Genomic DNA, 14,621 nt, shown 5'->3' with positions numbered 1-14,621 from the left:
CTCATGCCTGTAATCCCAGCACTTTGGGAGGCAAGGCAGATGGATCACTTGAGATCAGGAATTTGAGACCAGCCTGGCCAACATGACAAAACCCCATGTCTACTAAAAATACAAAAATTAGCTGGATATTATGGTGCATGCCTGTAATCCCAGCTACTCAGGAGGCTGAGGCACGATAATCACTTGGCGAAAGTTGCAGTGAGCTGAGATTGCACCAAATGTCCTCCAGCCTGGGCAACAGAGTGAGACTCTGTCTCAACAAAACAAATAAGTAAGTAAAATAATTCACAGTGTAAGTACCTGCAAATTGAGGATTTTTTAACCCAAGTATTCTACCTGTTGAATCCACAGATTCCCATTTTCTGCAGTGGATTGTCATCACAGTTCCAAACATGTTAAGAGTCATATATCTGTTTATAGAATACTTTATTACTGACATTTACTGTAATTGTTCAATCTTTCAAATCTTTTTTGAATTCCAAAAGTCAAGCCTCCCATAATTAATACCTCTGTTTACCATTCATTATTTAAGTTCACATGTTGGTCCCCAAACCCTACATAAATTATCCAAAGAAAATAATTCCCTTCCACTTTAGTTAACTATCCTATGTGGTATTACTTTCTTTTTTTTTTTTTTTTTTTTTTTTTTTTTTTTTTTTTTTTTTTTTTGAGACGGAGTCTTGCTCTGTCGCCCATGCTGGAGTGCAGTGGCGCAATCTCGGCTCACTGCAAGCTCCGCCTCCCGGGTTCACGCCATTCTCCGGCCTCAGCCTCCTGAGTAGCTGGGACTACAGGCGCCCGCCACTGCGCCCGGCTAATTTTTTCTATTTTTAGTAGAGACGGGGTTTCACCATGGTCTCGATCTCCTGACCTTGTGATCCGCCCGCCTCGGCCTTCCAAAGTGCTGGGATTACAGGCGTGAGCCACCGCGCCCGGCCGTGGTATTACTTTCAATGAAAAATGTTTTTCCTGTTTGTTTAGAGTGGTCAGCCAAGAGTTATCTCCTCTGAGCTGACCTGGGAAATCTGTTGGCACAAGTTAACTCTGTATTCCTAAATACTTAACTCTCAGTACAGAGGAAGGTCTGTAGACCTATAGATGTCCTGAAGGGGAACAAAGGAGAGTTAACATAACATCTCTGTACTTGGATTCTCTGAATCCCAGGTAAGAATAATTTTTACAATTTGTGTGCTGCCCATATGTTAAATCACCAATCCAATAAGGTTACTTACGTATTGAAATACTCAGCAAAGATCAAGTTGGTGGAGGTACCAGTGATTGTTGTCAGTCCACCAATAGTAGAAGAGTAGGCAATGCACAAACACATAAGTTTACATATCATGTGGCCCTTCTTTGTTCGATATTTGGTTCCCATGCCTGAGTTCTGTTCAACAACAACAAAAAAGTACCATGAGAACTGCTCTATATTTGTTATGGACTGAATGTTTGTGTCCCACCACCCCCACCAATTCATATGTTGATACCCTAACTCCTGACACGATAGTATTTGGCAATGAGGAAGATACTGGCCTCATTTGGAAGATTTGGAAGATACTGGCCCTTCCTTTGAGGATGTGGCCCTGGTCTGATGGGATTATGTCCTTATAAGAGGACACATCAGAGAGCTTGATTCCTCTCTCTCTCTGTTTCTGCTATGGAGAAAGTCACAAGAAGGTGGCTGTCTGTAATGCCAGCAGAGAGTCCTCACCAGACACTGACCCTGCCAGACCCTGATCCAGTCTTCAGAACTGTGAGAAATAAATTTTTATGGTTTAAACCACTTAGTTTGTGGTGTTTTGTTATGGTGATGTGAGCTCACTAATACAGCATTTATCTTTCCATCAATGCAGATGTAGCAATAACAGTATTTAAGCTGAAACCACTGAAATATTTTAAAAATCCAATTTCATTCATTTCTTCATCCTTCTTTCTTGTCCCTTACTTAACTCTTCCCCCATGTCTTCCCTTCTCGCCACTACTCCCAAAGCTTTTCTGTTGATACTGATGGTACATACTTAATAAGTCCCTAAACTTCTTTTGGAAAGGTTTCCCACCGATGCACCTTAATGGATGGTTCCCAGGGGATATCACTCCTGAAATTGAATGTTTTCAACACCATATACCTCAGCATTGAGAGATGAGTCAGTGTCCTCTTTGCTCCCCACTGTCTTTTCCAGAACATTAATCCTCCACTCACACAAAAAATAAATCCATTTTTTTTAAGAATCATGTAACTTGGATATCTCTTTCTCTCCCCATTCCTTTGACCATTATATTTTGATCTCCTGGTCACCCACTGCTGTCATTTAAGATAGCATTTGCACTCAGCACATAATCATCTTCCTTACTCCAAATGTTGTCAGCGACTGAATAATGACTACACTATGCTCATGCATAGCCCTTTAAATATCCTGGCCCCACACAGTTTTGATCTTACTTCCAACAATTTTCAGTTCTCCACCTCAGTCACCCCACCCCCGTAGTAACACCTTGAACAATGGCACATCCTGAAATGGTTTCACTTGGGGAATCACTAGACCAAATGTAAGTGTTTTAGTTACGAGATGACTTTCTAGGGTGCAAGCCAAAAGCAACTTCATTCTTTCTCTCATCCATGACCCTGTAAACACACTTTGTTGGTTTGATTCTTCCTCTTCCTGTGGTGAAATTCAAAGAAGAAACAATAACTTTTCAAGGTCATTTCATTTAATGAATAGTTTTTCAGTTATGTTTAGTCAGAAGAATAGCTTCATTTGAGTAGTTAAAATAAACAGCGCCCTATTTAATAAGAAAAATCCCACATTTTAAACTTAAGCATTCTCTTGTCCCCTAGATCAGGCCTGCTTGAAAGCCCATAGCTGGAAGGAGGTTTGTGAGTTTGACTTTCTCTTTCTCTCCTAGTTCCAATTCTTCTCACCACTTGCTACACTCAGTTTCTAAACCTTCAACATTTGGAATGTCAAGAGAAGAACAGGATCAGGAGAGGAGTGCTAAGGATTAGGAGAGGTCTTATTTGACTGTTTATTAATTTAAAAATGGCATTAGTACTTTCCAGGCATGGTGAATGTTTGAAATTACTCCCTCTGGTGGGCAATTTTATGGGATTTTATGAGACTCCTATTATCTAAATAGGAACATCAGATTGTTGTTCTTTCTATGTAGGTAACACACATCTTCTGCCTGGTGGCGTATGACACACTCATGGTGTCTGCATGTGATAGTCTGCCTGGTCTTTTTATATTGAGATCAACTTATGCTGTCAAAATCCCCTCCTGGAGGAAGTTGTCTTTCAAATGATCCCAAATGACAGTCCTCCCACATGTTTCCTTCGTATGGTCCAAGGGAAACAGTCACCTCTGTCGTGTTGTCAGTGACAGTGCAACTGAAACTTGATTAGGTAAGGAAATTCAGTCATGACATTTTACTTTCTAATCTTTCAAGAATGTGTCAAACACTAATCCATTGACCTTTTCTAAGTCTAGGGTGGTAGATAATAAGTTCTGTAAGTAGTAGTTTCTTTTTTTTTTTTTTTTTTTGAGACGGAGTCTCGCTCTGTCACCCAGGCTGGAGTGCAGTGGCCGGATCTCAGCTCACTGCAAGCTCCGCCTCCCGGGTTCACGCCATTCTCCTGCCTCAGCCTCCCGAGTAGCTGGGACTACAGGCGCCTGCTACCTCGCCCGGCTAAGTTTTTGTATTTTTAGTAGAGACGGGGTTTCACTGTGTTAGCCAGGATGGTCTCCATCTTCTGACCTCGTGATCCGCCCGTCTCGGCCTCCCAAAGTGAGTAGTAGTTTCTTAACAACTATTGCACCTTGGTAAGTAGGAGACTCTTCCCTTCTTTCAACTGTGATGGTACAAGTGGCAGGGGGCGGCGCATTAGGGAAATACTCCAACTTTCTCCATAAGCAGACTATCTCTCAGCCTTCTCATTTTAAACACTAAGTTTAAGAGTGTAAAACTGTTTTTTGGTCACCTCACTTGCAAGTCCTGTGGAAATGAAATGCAAAAATACCTAAGGTGTGTGGTTGATATTATATTTACTCAGGGGTAGAAAGAGTATCATTTAACCATCCTAGTTATCAATAAATTGGCATAGTTATTACAGTTTCTTCTTCCAACTTTGCTGCTGAATTAATTCTATCTCTACAGTCCTTCAACTGCACTGGCAAATCTAGGTTAATGAAGTATGTAGTTATGGCCAGTTATGGTCCTCTCCTTTCTTTACTTCCATCTTTATTCAGTTGAGATTCCATGGTACATCATTTCAATAAATTGTCTTAACAAAACTCCGAACTCTCTTTCTTGTCTTTTCTTAAATGGTAGTTCTTTGTGAAAATTCCAACTGATTTATAAACCCAACCATTCTCTCTCTCCATGTCATGTCTGCTTCTGAGTAGCCAACTACTGTTGCTAAAAATTACATGCACAGTAAAGCAGATGGGATCATTCATGATCACAAACATCCAATGCTGTAATGATGTTGCTCCTCTACCCTAGCGTGTTTGCATAACCAAATTACTCTACCTGTTTCCACAAGGAAATATAAAACCTTCTTTATCATCTTTATACATCCCTCTTAATGCTCCTTCTCAGTCTTTGCAAGTAGCTTTGCCTCCTACTTCCCAGAGAAAATAGAAGCCAGCATATAATAGTATCACTGTGAAATGTAGAAACCTACTTGCATTTGCCCCATCTTCTTGTTCTTTACATAATTAATAGAGTCAATGTTTCTCCTCCAACTTCTTGTTTCTCAGGTTTTCTCAGAACCCTTCCACTACAGACTATTGGAATTTTCATCAACATTTAATTATTTTTGAGCCATCTTTACAGAAGAAAAACAAGAAAGACTTCTTAACCCTCCACTCAAGTAAACTATTGTCCTACCTCATCTCCATTTTCACAGCCAAACTACTGGAAAGAGTTGTTTACATTCACTGACTCCATTTTCTTAAACACTTCCATCTAGCTTGTCTCCTCATTCCACCCACAATGCACTTCCTGTGATTATCAGTAATTTCCTCAGGGCTACGTTCAATAGGAACCTTTCAATCTCAACTTTGTAGTTCCCTTTGCAAGCATCTAAAAGAGTTTATCTCTTCTTTTTACTGAAAAAACTCTGCTTTGAGTTTCTGTGATATCTCACTCTTTGGGTTTTTCTATCTCTGCCTGTTTTTCTGTCTCCTTTGCCAGTTTTTTTTTTTTTTTTTTTTTTTTTTTTGCCTTCCATCCTTCCTTAAAACTGGAATTTCTTTAAACTGTCACAGGCCCTTGTCTCTCCTCACTCTAATGGTTCTCCTTTAAAAAATCTTATTTTTTATTGATTTAATGACTATTTTTATGCCAGATCACCAAACTTCTGTCTTCAGCCAGGATCCTCCATCTAGACCCATGTATCCAATTGCCTGTTCAACATAATCATGCCTGGAATCTCAGCACTTTGGGAGGCCGAGGCAGGTGGATCACTTGAAGTCAGGGATTTCTAGGCCAGCCTGGTCAACATGGTAAAACCCTGTCTCTACTAAAAATACAAAAATTAGCCATGTGTGGTTGCGGGCACCTATAATCCCAGCTACTTGGGAGACTGAGGAAGGAGAATTTCTTGAACCTGGGAGGCGGAGGATGCCGTGAGCTGAGATTGCACCACTGCACTCCACACTCCAGACTGAGCAATAGAGCAAGACCTGTCTCAAAACAAAACAAAACTCTCTCTCTCTTTATATATATATATATATATTTGAATATATATATATGTGTGTATATATATAGAGAGAGAGAATGTCTGCAATAAAACTCCAATCTGAAAATGTTCAGGACCAAGCCTTTTACTTCTTTTGTCAAACCTAGTTCGTCAGGATCACTTATATAAACTAATGTCATCACCATCACTATTGTAACAAATACTTATAGCATCCTTAGCATGTAATAAGCACTGGTCCATGTTAAAATCAATTAAATGTTTTAATTCATTTAAGTCTTACAATATAATGAGGTGGGTACTATTATAACGTCATTTTATGGTACTATTATAACGTTATTTTGTAAATAAAAGACATAGAGAAGTTAAGTGAATTGTTCGAGGTACCAGAGCCTGAAAATGACAGACTTGGGTTTTGAAACCATACAGTCTTGCTTTAGAGCTCATACTCTCAGCCACTTTGCTATAATATATTGCTTGTCTTCCTTGAAAACATTATCTTCCTCATCCCATCAAATTCTGTCAATTGTATCTACTGAAATATGCCTGGACTCTGTTCAATTTTCTCCATCTCCACTGTTTTCACCCTGGTCTCAGTCAACATTATCTCTGGCCTAGGTTAATAAAATAATGTGTTTATGGATCTTCTTGCATCAATTCTTGCTTATTACAGACTCATTCTACAGACTTCAGCCTTTAAACAAAAATATAAATGTAGTTAAGGAATATGCAAACACTTATTATCTTTTGTCTTCTTGTGTTTGCGTATTTCTTAAATACATTTGTACATTTTTTTAGGCTGCTGTGTATAGGAAAGGTCTGAAATAGGCAAGAATTGATGCAAGGACAACCATAAAGGGATTATTACAGTAACTCAGACCACATTTTCTTTATCCATTCTTCATCTATCGAGGGACACTTAAGTTGTTCCCCTAACTTGGCTATTGTGAATAATGCTGCAACGAATATGGGGAAGCAGATATATCTTTGACATATTGATTTCATTTTGGGGGTACATATATCCAGAAGTGAGATTGCTGGATCACATGGTACTTCTATTGTTTTTCTAATTTTTTGAGGAATCTCTATATTGTTTTCCATAATGGTTGCACCAATTTACATTGCTGCTAACAGTGTACAAGCGTTCTCTCTTCTCCAAGATGAACAGAAGAAATGCCATCTTCCATACAGATGAGCATGCTATTTGAGACATTATTAAAATATCTTTTTGAAAAGTCGTGATAAGGAAAAAATTACTACTCACTAAAAGTCATCATAGATATGAAAATGGCATTTAGCATGGCAGCGTCAGGTGCATTGGATTGTAATTTACCTTCTAGTTTCTAATTAACTTTAAGGTCAACCCACAAAGGACTCTATGCTTCACCCAAAATAAACTAATTTAGAAAAGTCTCCCTTTCCCTTATAATTTATACATGGAAATCATTTGTATTTTCCATATGATAAAAAATTCCATTGAAATTTGACACAAAATAAGTGGTATGTAAATAAGGTAGGGAAATAAGTTTAAAAATTCTTATGAATCATACAAAGTGACAATTGAAATTTGGGGCTTAATATTAACTATTTTACTATAGGAAAGACTTCAACACAAACCAGAAAGTGATGCATAATTTGAATATTATTAAATTGATAATAAGAATGGAAACTTAAAATATGCAATGTTTATATGATTTCTCTTTGCCACCTTAAAACTTTCAAAAATATAAATAAAGAAAAAATTGGATTTCATATAAAAGCTTAACTGAAAAATATATGCATATATAGAGAATTATTAAAAGACATTGGAAGATATAAAACAAAAAATCAAAACAGAAACAGATTAATGTTTGCCATGCTTTATGACTTATGAATTAACTATACATTTTTTATTAATAAGGACCTTTAAAATATACATTATTGTTACTGCACATGAGCTAATGTTTATGCAAATATCATCGACAATTTATAAAGGCATTAAAATTCAGGGTAAAAAATGCTACAGTAAATGCTAACACTAATATATCATAATGCAAATTAAAGGTTAAGAGGAAGAGTTTTTGAAGTGGAATGGTGAATGCACCCTACTTTTTATCTACCCAGTAAACATGAGCTCCATGCATTCAGATTTATCGTTGTTTTTACTGAGTGCTTGTGTTCACTGGGCTGAACTCGTAGAAGAGACGATACTGAAGTAAAGGGTAAAGCATGAGGACCAGAGGGACAGTAGTACAGGGCACTGAGCTAAAAAATAGGGCTCTTAGGAAAGCCTGAAATGAGTCAATAATCGAGCCAACTAGTGGTACAGAAATTATACAAAGCGGGCAGGTATCACAGGTATCACAGCAGATTAATCTTTAGTCTTCTGCCCAGATTGTACTTTCAGCCTGTGGCCACAGGACATTGTCACAGGTATATTGTGAATGGAAAAGTACTTGTGTTATAATATATAAGGAAATTTATGTGATATGAAAAGTACAAAATTATGTACAATTTTAAAGCAAAAATATTTCTACATACATACATGTGCCTGAAATGAAACATACATATATATATATGTGTGTGTGTGTGTGTGTGTGTGTGACTGAAATGAAATATATCAAAATACTAACAACAGTTATTTCTTGATCATGCGATTAGGGGTATCCTCCACCTTCTTGATACTTTTTGTAACTTTTACAGTCAGAAATATATATATATTTTTTCAACATGTAAAGGAATGATAGACTATTAGGGCAGACAGGTAGTTAGAGATTATCTGGTATAAAGACCTAATATTTCAGGAGAGCAAAATGAGTCTCAAGTGTGATCCAGCTGATTACCGCAGACTTGAAAGCAGAATCCATGTCTGTGAGTTCCCTCTCAGTGAATTTCCCCTGTACCAACTTGCCTTCCAGAATACTTATGTGAATTTTTTTTTTTTTGAGACGGAGTCTTGCTCTGTCACCCAGGCTGGAGTGCAGTGGCCGGATCTCAGCTCACTGCAAGCTCCGCCTCCCGGGTTTACGCCGTTCTCCTGCCTCAGCCTCCCGAGTAGCTGGGACTACAGGCGCCCGCCACCTCGCCCGGCTAGTTTTTTTGTATTTTTTTTTTAGTAGAGACGGGGTTTCACCGTGTTAGCCGGGATCGTCTCTCGATCTCCTGACCTCGTGATCCGCCCGTCTCGGCCTCCCAAAGTGCTGGGATTACAGGCTTGAGCCACCGCGCCCGGCCACTTATGTGAATTTTTAAAACTACATTTGAGTTCTATTTCATACTGCTTTTACCACAATGGTAACCTATTGTGTTTTTATTCAATCCCTTCTGTCTACCATACATGTGGAGTATGCCCTCCACATCTTCTTCCAAGTAACTGAAAAATTTTCTACGAGGACGTGACAAAATGCAGAATCCAATGACATCATCACAATGGACCTGTCACAACAGAAATCCTGCAGGTCCAGAGGTAACTCACTATTGCCACCTGGTGGCAGCAATTGCAGATTTATTTCACAGCTTCCTTCACTGAATATGTATACTTCGTATCATCTTCCAATTATGGCTCTGTCATAACGTTGCTTATAGTACAGAATTCAGTTTTCAATATGTTGCCTAGAGCTCTATTAACAGGTGGAAATATGATATACGTGACTTTTCCTGCCTCTTCTCTAAGTTAGAATATGTCTTTTCCCTCTTTCACTTGCTTATTTTTTTTAAGTACATGCTACTGAATCACTCCCAAATATTCCCTGGTTGCTTAAACATTCTCTTGGAACAATCAAGTGATAGGATACCTAATTCACATCAATATTCTACCAATTTTATTGTCTTGGTGACATCTCTTTCAGGGCCTCCCTTCCTGTCCTAAATCTAGTCATTTTTTCTCTAGAACTGCAAAGAGCTACACTTAAGTCTACCCTCTTATTTCATCAAAAGTCTGACTGGATGTTGACTCTACATTGGAAATATATGTTACTTAGAATTTTGAAGGCAGTTTTCCTGCTGTCTCTGAGTCGTGCTGTTGGGGAGAAGTATTCAGCCATTCATATTTTTGATCATTTGTAAGGAATTAGTGTTCCTTCCTTTTTGAGAGCTTTTAGGATCATCTTATAGTATTCTGAAATCTCAAAGATTTTAAAACAGATCTGCCCTGTGTGGGTCTGCTTCATTCATTTTGATGACATTTAGTGAGTCCTTTAATCATAAAACTTGTACTCTTCCATTGTAGAAACTTTCTTGAATTTTTTATATACTCTTCTCATTTTTCCTGTTCTTTTTGGAAACTCCTCATATTTCCTGTTTATTCTGTTTCTTCCTATTGTGTCTACTGAATTTTCCATTTATGCTTTTATATCTCTATATTTTATATTTATACTTTATTTTATATTTACATGTTTTATATTTTTGCCTTCTTTATTGTCTTTTATAGAATACTATTTGTATTTCATAAATATGAGTAATTTATTTGTTTACCCCTCTGATTATATTAATGATATTTTCTTTTTTGTAGTTTCTTCTTCTTGCATAGTCTCTGCTTCCTGCAGATTGCTCTTTTTTCTTTGTTTATTTGGCAATCTCTCTTTCATAATTGAGGCTTTCATCAGATATCCAGGAATTTTTGGTTGTCTGCTCACATTTCAGCAGTGAATATCTGTGTAGAAGCTCTGCACTCATGTTTTTGGATTTGTTGTTGCCTGTAAGCTTCACTATAATGTCATCTGACTGGGCCTTTTTTTTTTTGAGAAAATTCTAAGGTCAATGTTTTCATGTCTCTTACTCTGATTGTGTTCTCCAAGGAAGCATCATCTGGCCTTCTGCCTGCTGACACTTGAAAGGCATAGACCTGGCTCCTGGACCAGTGTGGGTAGAAGGTCGGGTCCTCCACGTTTAGCTTATAAACTATCACTCAGTACCCCTGTTTTCCTTGTGACACTCTCCCCCAGCCCAGAACTGGATTTGGTTCTCTTTATCCTGTTTTACCATGTCTGAAGATTATGTTTCTGTTTCGTGGATTAGAAGCTGTTGCATCCATGTGGATTTGGGGATGAAAGTGGAAGATTTAACCACTTCATAAGCAATTTTTTTTCTTCCTCCTGCTTTTCAACATTTTAAAAATGTTGAAGCCTGCTGCTATGGAAATTGAATTGTTTATTGGCTTTTCTCATTATCGATTTAGGATTCAGCTTCCATGGGATTACTGGGGATAACAGGGTTATTTTCCACTCAACCTTTTACTTTCCAGCTTCCAAAATGATTTTGCTGTCATGTCTTCTCTTGATGTTTATATAATTTTGATTATATTTGAAAGTCTATTTGTTCTTGTTTTAATGAAGACTTAGAACAGTAGTAACAAATGAGCCTATTTAACCTGCCATCTTAATGGAAGATGCAATATTTATCTGTTTACATTTAAAAAATAAAGAAATAAATATTTACTAATAATTAATGCCCACTTTTGACCTTGGTGCTTTTGTGGTCCCTATGTTGGTAGATGATGTAACTAAAAAGGGAACAGAAGACTGGAAGTTCCATAGTGCACAGAGGAATTAAGACAGTGGGAAACTGTCCTTTTTGTCTGCATATTGAGTTTAAAGGTCCTCAGTTAAGTGAATAACAGATTATGTTATTTAATTAAACCAGCCTTCCTATAGTGTTCTAATGGTTTAAAATGTCTGTAAGATTATTTCTGTAAAGAAATATTGAATGAAAGTACTAGATAAGTGAATAGCAAAAAAATGTAGGAGAGGATCTTCCCCTTACAGCTGGTATGAACTCTTCATGAAGATCTGGTGAAAATATAATCAGTAATAACCTGAAGAATTCAGAGGAGTTAGTAAAATTGAAGTTATCGATAACACTCTTTGAAATAGAATTTATATCCACCATAGTTAATAAAGAACTATTACATATTGTGAATTTGGGTATGCTTATAAAGCAATAAACATTTATTGTGTGTGTGATGAATAAAGAAATGTTTAAAATGTAGCAATAAGGACATAAGTCCTCTTTATAAATAAACTCTATTTTTAGAAATGTTAAAAGTCATGATTAAATCCAGTATTTACTTACAAAATTTTATTGTCCTAAATGTTAACTATTTAGAAGCTTCCCTTGTACTTTCTTAGGAAAAAGTGTGTGTGTGTGTGTGTTTCTGTGTGTGTGCCACTGAGAAAAACCTTGCTCTTTCTAGTTGTAAAAATGACTGAAACAAAATATAATAACAAAGCATATTTGTCTATCCAGCAGCATGACAAATCAGATTCCCTGCTAAATGAGATGCTATTTAAAATATTTAAAACAATATTTTAAAGTGCAACAATACTTTTAAAGCTGGATTTAAAATAAGATTTCAGTTTATCATGTTGCAAGGAGAGCTTGGTATAAAAGATATTGCCCCAGGTCAAATGTGTGTGGGGAATCATATAAGAAAACACATATAAAGCTGGTATCCTTCGCAGAAGTAGAAAGAAAATATCATGCTGACTTAAGGGAAAACAATATGCCCTAAAAATTCCTAACCATGAGCATTTTTCCTAAAGCATTAATTTATGTTTTGTGTGTGTTAAAGAGAAATAGCAATATAATTGAAAACTCTTAGAAGCAGCTGCAACATAGGACTTAAAGAATTTCCATAGTAACTAAAAAAAATTTCACTGTTTAAAAGTACTGAACATGCAAGAAAATAATTAAACAAAGTGAGAACCAGCAATAAATAAATAAATAAAAACTAAGTCAAAGAAAGAGACCCACAAGGACTTCAGAGCTGTTAGACACAGACACAAAATATAATTAAATTTGCATATGATTAATAAAATTAGAGAAGGAATTGAAAATATGAAAAAGATTATAATAGTTATAGGCAAATCTTAAAACAAGACAAATAGAATATACATAATTAAATTTAACAATTTAAAAGCTCAGTAAATAGGTCAAAATAGACATAGCTAAAGAGAAAATTAATTAGCTGGAAGATAAATCAGAAGTTACTATTCATGATAAAGTTCAGCAAAACACATAAAAGAAAAACAGATGTTAGCTAAGAAGCTTAGAAAACACCGTGAGAAAGCGCAGCATGTTTAATTGGAGACTCAGAGGGAGAGAATACAGAGAACTAGGATGAGGCAATTGAATATTGAAAAATAACACCTGATAATTTGCAAGAATTGTTGGAAAAGATCAATACACAGATTCAGGAGAAATATTCACTTAGGTATAGCAAAGTAAAATTCTATCTCACACACACACACATACACACACATCATTAAAGCAACCAAAGAGAAAAGATTGCCTACAAACGAATAATAATTTGACTGGTAGCTAGCTGACTTTTAAATAGAAAAAAAGAAGCCAAAATGCAGTAGAAATATATAAATGTATTTCGATGTGCAAAATAAAAAATAACCTATCTAGCACACTATAACTATAAAAATATGATTCAAGAATTATCATCTTTCTATCAAACAAAAACTCTGTATTTAACACCAAAATCACTCTGTGAAGTACATTCAAATAGTATTTTCAGGAAGAAGGAACATGACCCCAGATAGGGGGTCTGAGAAGCAAAATACAATGGTGAACAAAGATATTAATAAATATGCACATAACTCTGCAGAGCACTGATTTTAAAAAATAATACAAGTATGTAATTTATGGAGGAATAATAGACTAGAACTAAAAAATTGGAAAATAGTAGCATGTGAATAGAAAGCGATGGTCTAAGTCAAAATATCCTAGGGTCTTTACACCATTCAGGAGAAAAAAATGGATTATCTTTAAATTTTTATGTATTAAGTAGACATGATACTAATGACTAAATGATGTCCTTCAATATTCATATGTTGAAGCTCTAACACTCAAAGTGACTCTGTTTGGAAAAGGGCCTTTACAGAGGTAATTCAGTTTAAACAAAGAAGGGTGCCTAATCTGATAGGGCTGATGTCCTTATAAAAAGAGCAAAGGGGACCAGAAATATCTCTTTCTACTGCATGTGCACAGAGAAAACATCATGTGAGGATACAATGAGAGGGTGGTCTTGTACAAGGCAGAGAGAGAGGTCTCACTAGAAACCAACCCAGATAACACCTTGATCTTGTACTTGGCTAGCCTCCAAAACTGGCAGAAAATACAACAGATTTGTATTATTTAAGATACAGTTCTGTAGTATTTTGTTATGGCAACCCTTGCTGCCTAATAATACAGCAAAATGATTAGGACAACTAAAACAGACACAAAGCATAGAATAGACCACCTGTACAAGTGTGTGTGTAGCATGGAATAAAAAAAGAAAAAAACTGCATAGGAACGCAGGAAGGAAAGATAGAAAGAATATTTGGAAAAAATAAAAAGCCGGCAGTAGAAATTATTCTAAATATACAATGTCACAAATAATTTAAATGGATAAAACATGTCAGGTAAAGGTAAAAATTTTCAAACATAATAAAAGAGATACACCTAAAACATAAGGACACAGAAATACTGAAAGTGAAAGCATAGAGGAAATGCCAGGTAAATACTAGCCTTATAAAAGCTGGGAGTGTCATGCCTGCAATCCCAGCACTTTGGGAGGTCGAGGTGGGTGAATCATGAGGTCAGGAGTTCGAGACCAGCCTGGCCAACATAGTGAAACCCCATCTCTGCTAAAAATACAAAAAATTAGCTGGGCGTAGTGGCGGGTGCCTGTAATCCCAGCTACTTGGTAGACTGAGGCAGGAGAATCGCTTGAACCCAGGAGGTGGAGGTTGCAGTGAGCTGAGATCGTGCCACTGCACTCCAGCCTGGATGGCAGAGTGAGACTCAGTCTCAGGAAAGGAAAGGAAAGGAGAGGAGAGGAAAGGAGAGGGGAGGGGAGGGGAGGGGAGAGGAGGGGAGCTGGTAGTCCTGTATTATCAGCAGACAAATAAACTAATAAACTCAAAGACCAAAAAAATTAAGATAGATGAAGAGATGC

General features: G+C 36.8%; 1 protein-coding gene across 2 annotated transcripts in view; it reads right to left on the bottom strand.

The window, feature by feature from the left end:
• Nucleotides 1-14,621, bottom strand: part of SLC13A1 (solute carrier family 13 member 1) — a 98,003-nt gene that overhangs the window by 43,136 nt on the left and 40,246 nt on the right. For both annotated transcript variants that reach the window (XM_050782611.1, XM_050782612.1), the window contains exon 7: nucleotides 1,233-1,384. In XM_050782611.1, the coding sequence (XP_050638568.1) occupies nucleotides 1,233-1,384 (152 nt within the window). The remainder of the gene's footprint in view (nucleotides 1-1,232; nucleotides 1,385-14,621) is intronic.

This window comes from Macaca thibetana, chromosome 3 (assembly GCF_024542745.1).
Source record: "Macaca thibetana thibetana isolate TM-01 chromosome 3, ASM2454274v1, whole genome shotgun sequence".
In the NCBI taxonomy this organism is placed as follows: domain Eukaryota; kingdom Metazoa; phylum Chordata; class Mammalia; order Primates; family Cercopithecidae; genus Macaca; species Macaca thibetana.
The sequence above is the reverse complement of the archived record's forward strand: the minus strand, read 5'-3'. Positions and strand labels throughout refer to the sequence as shown.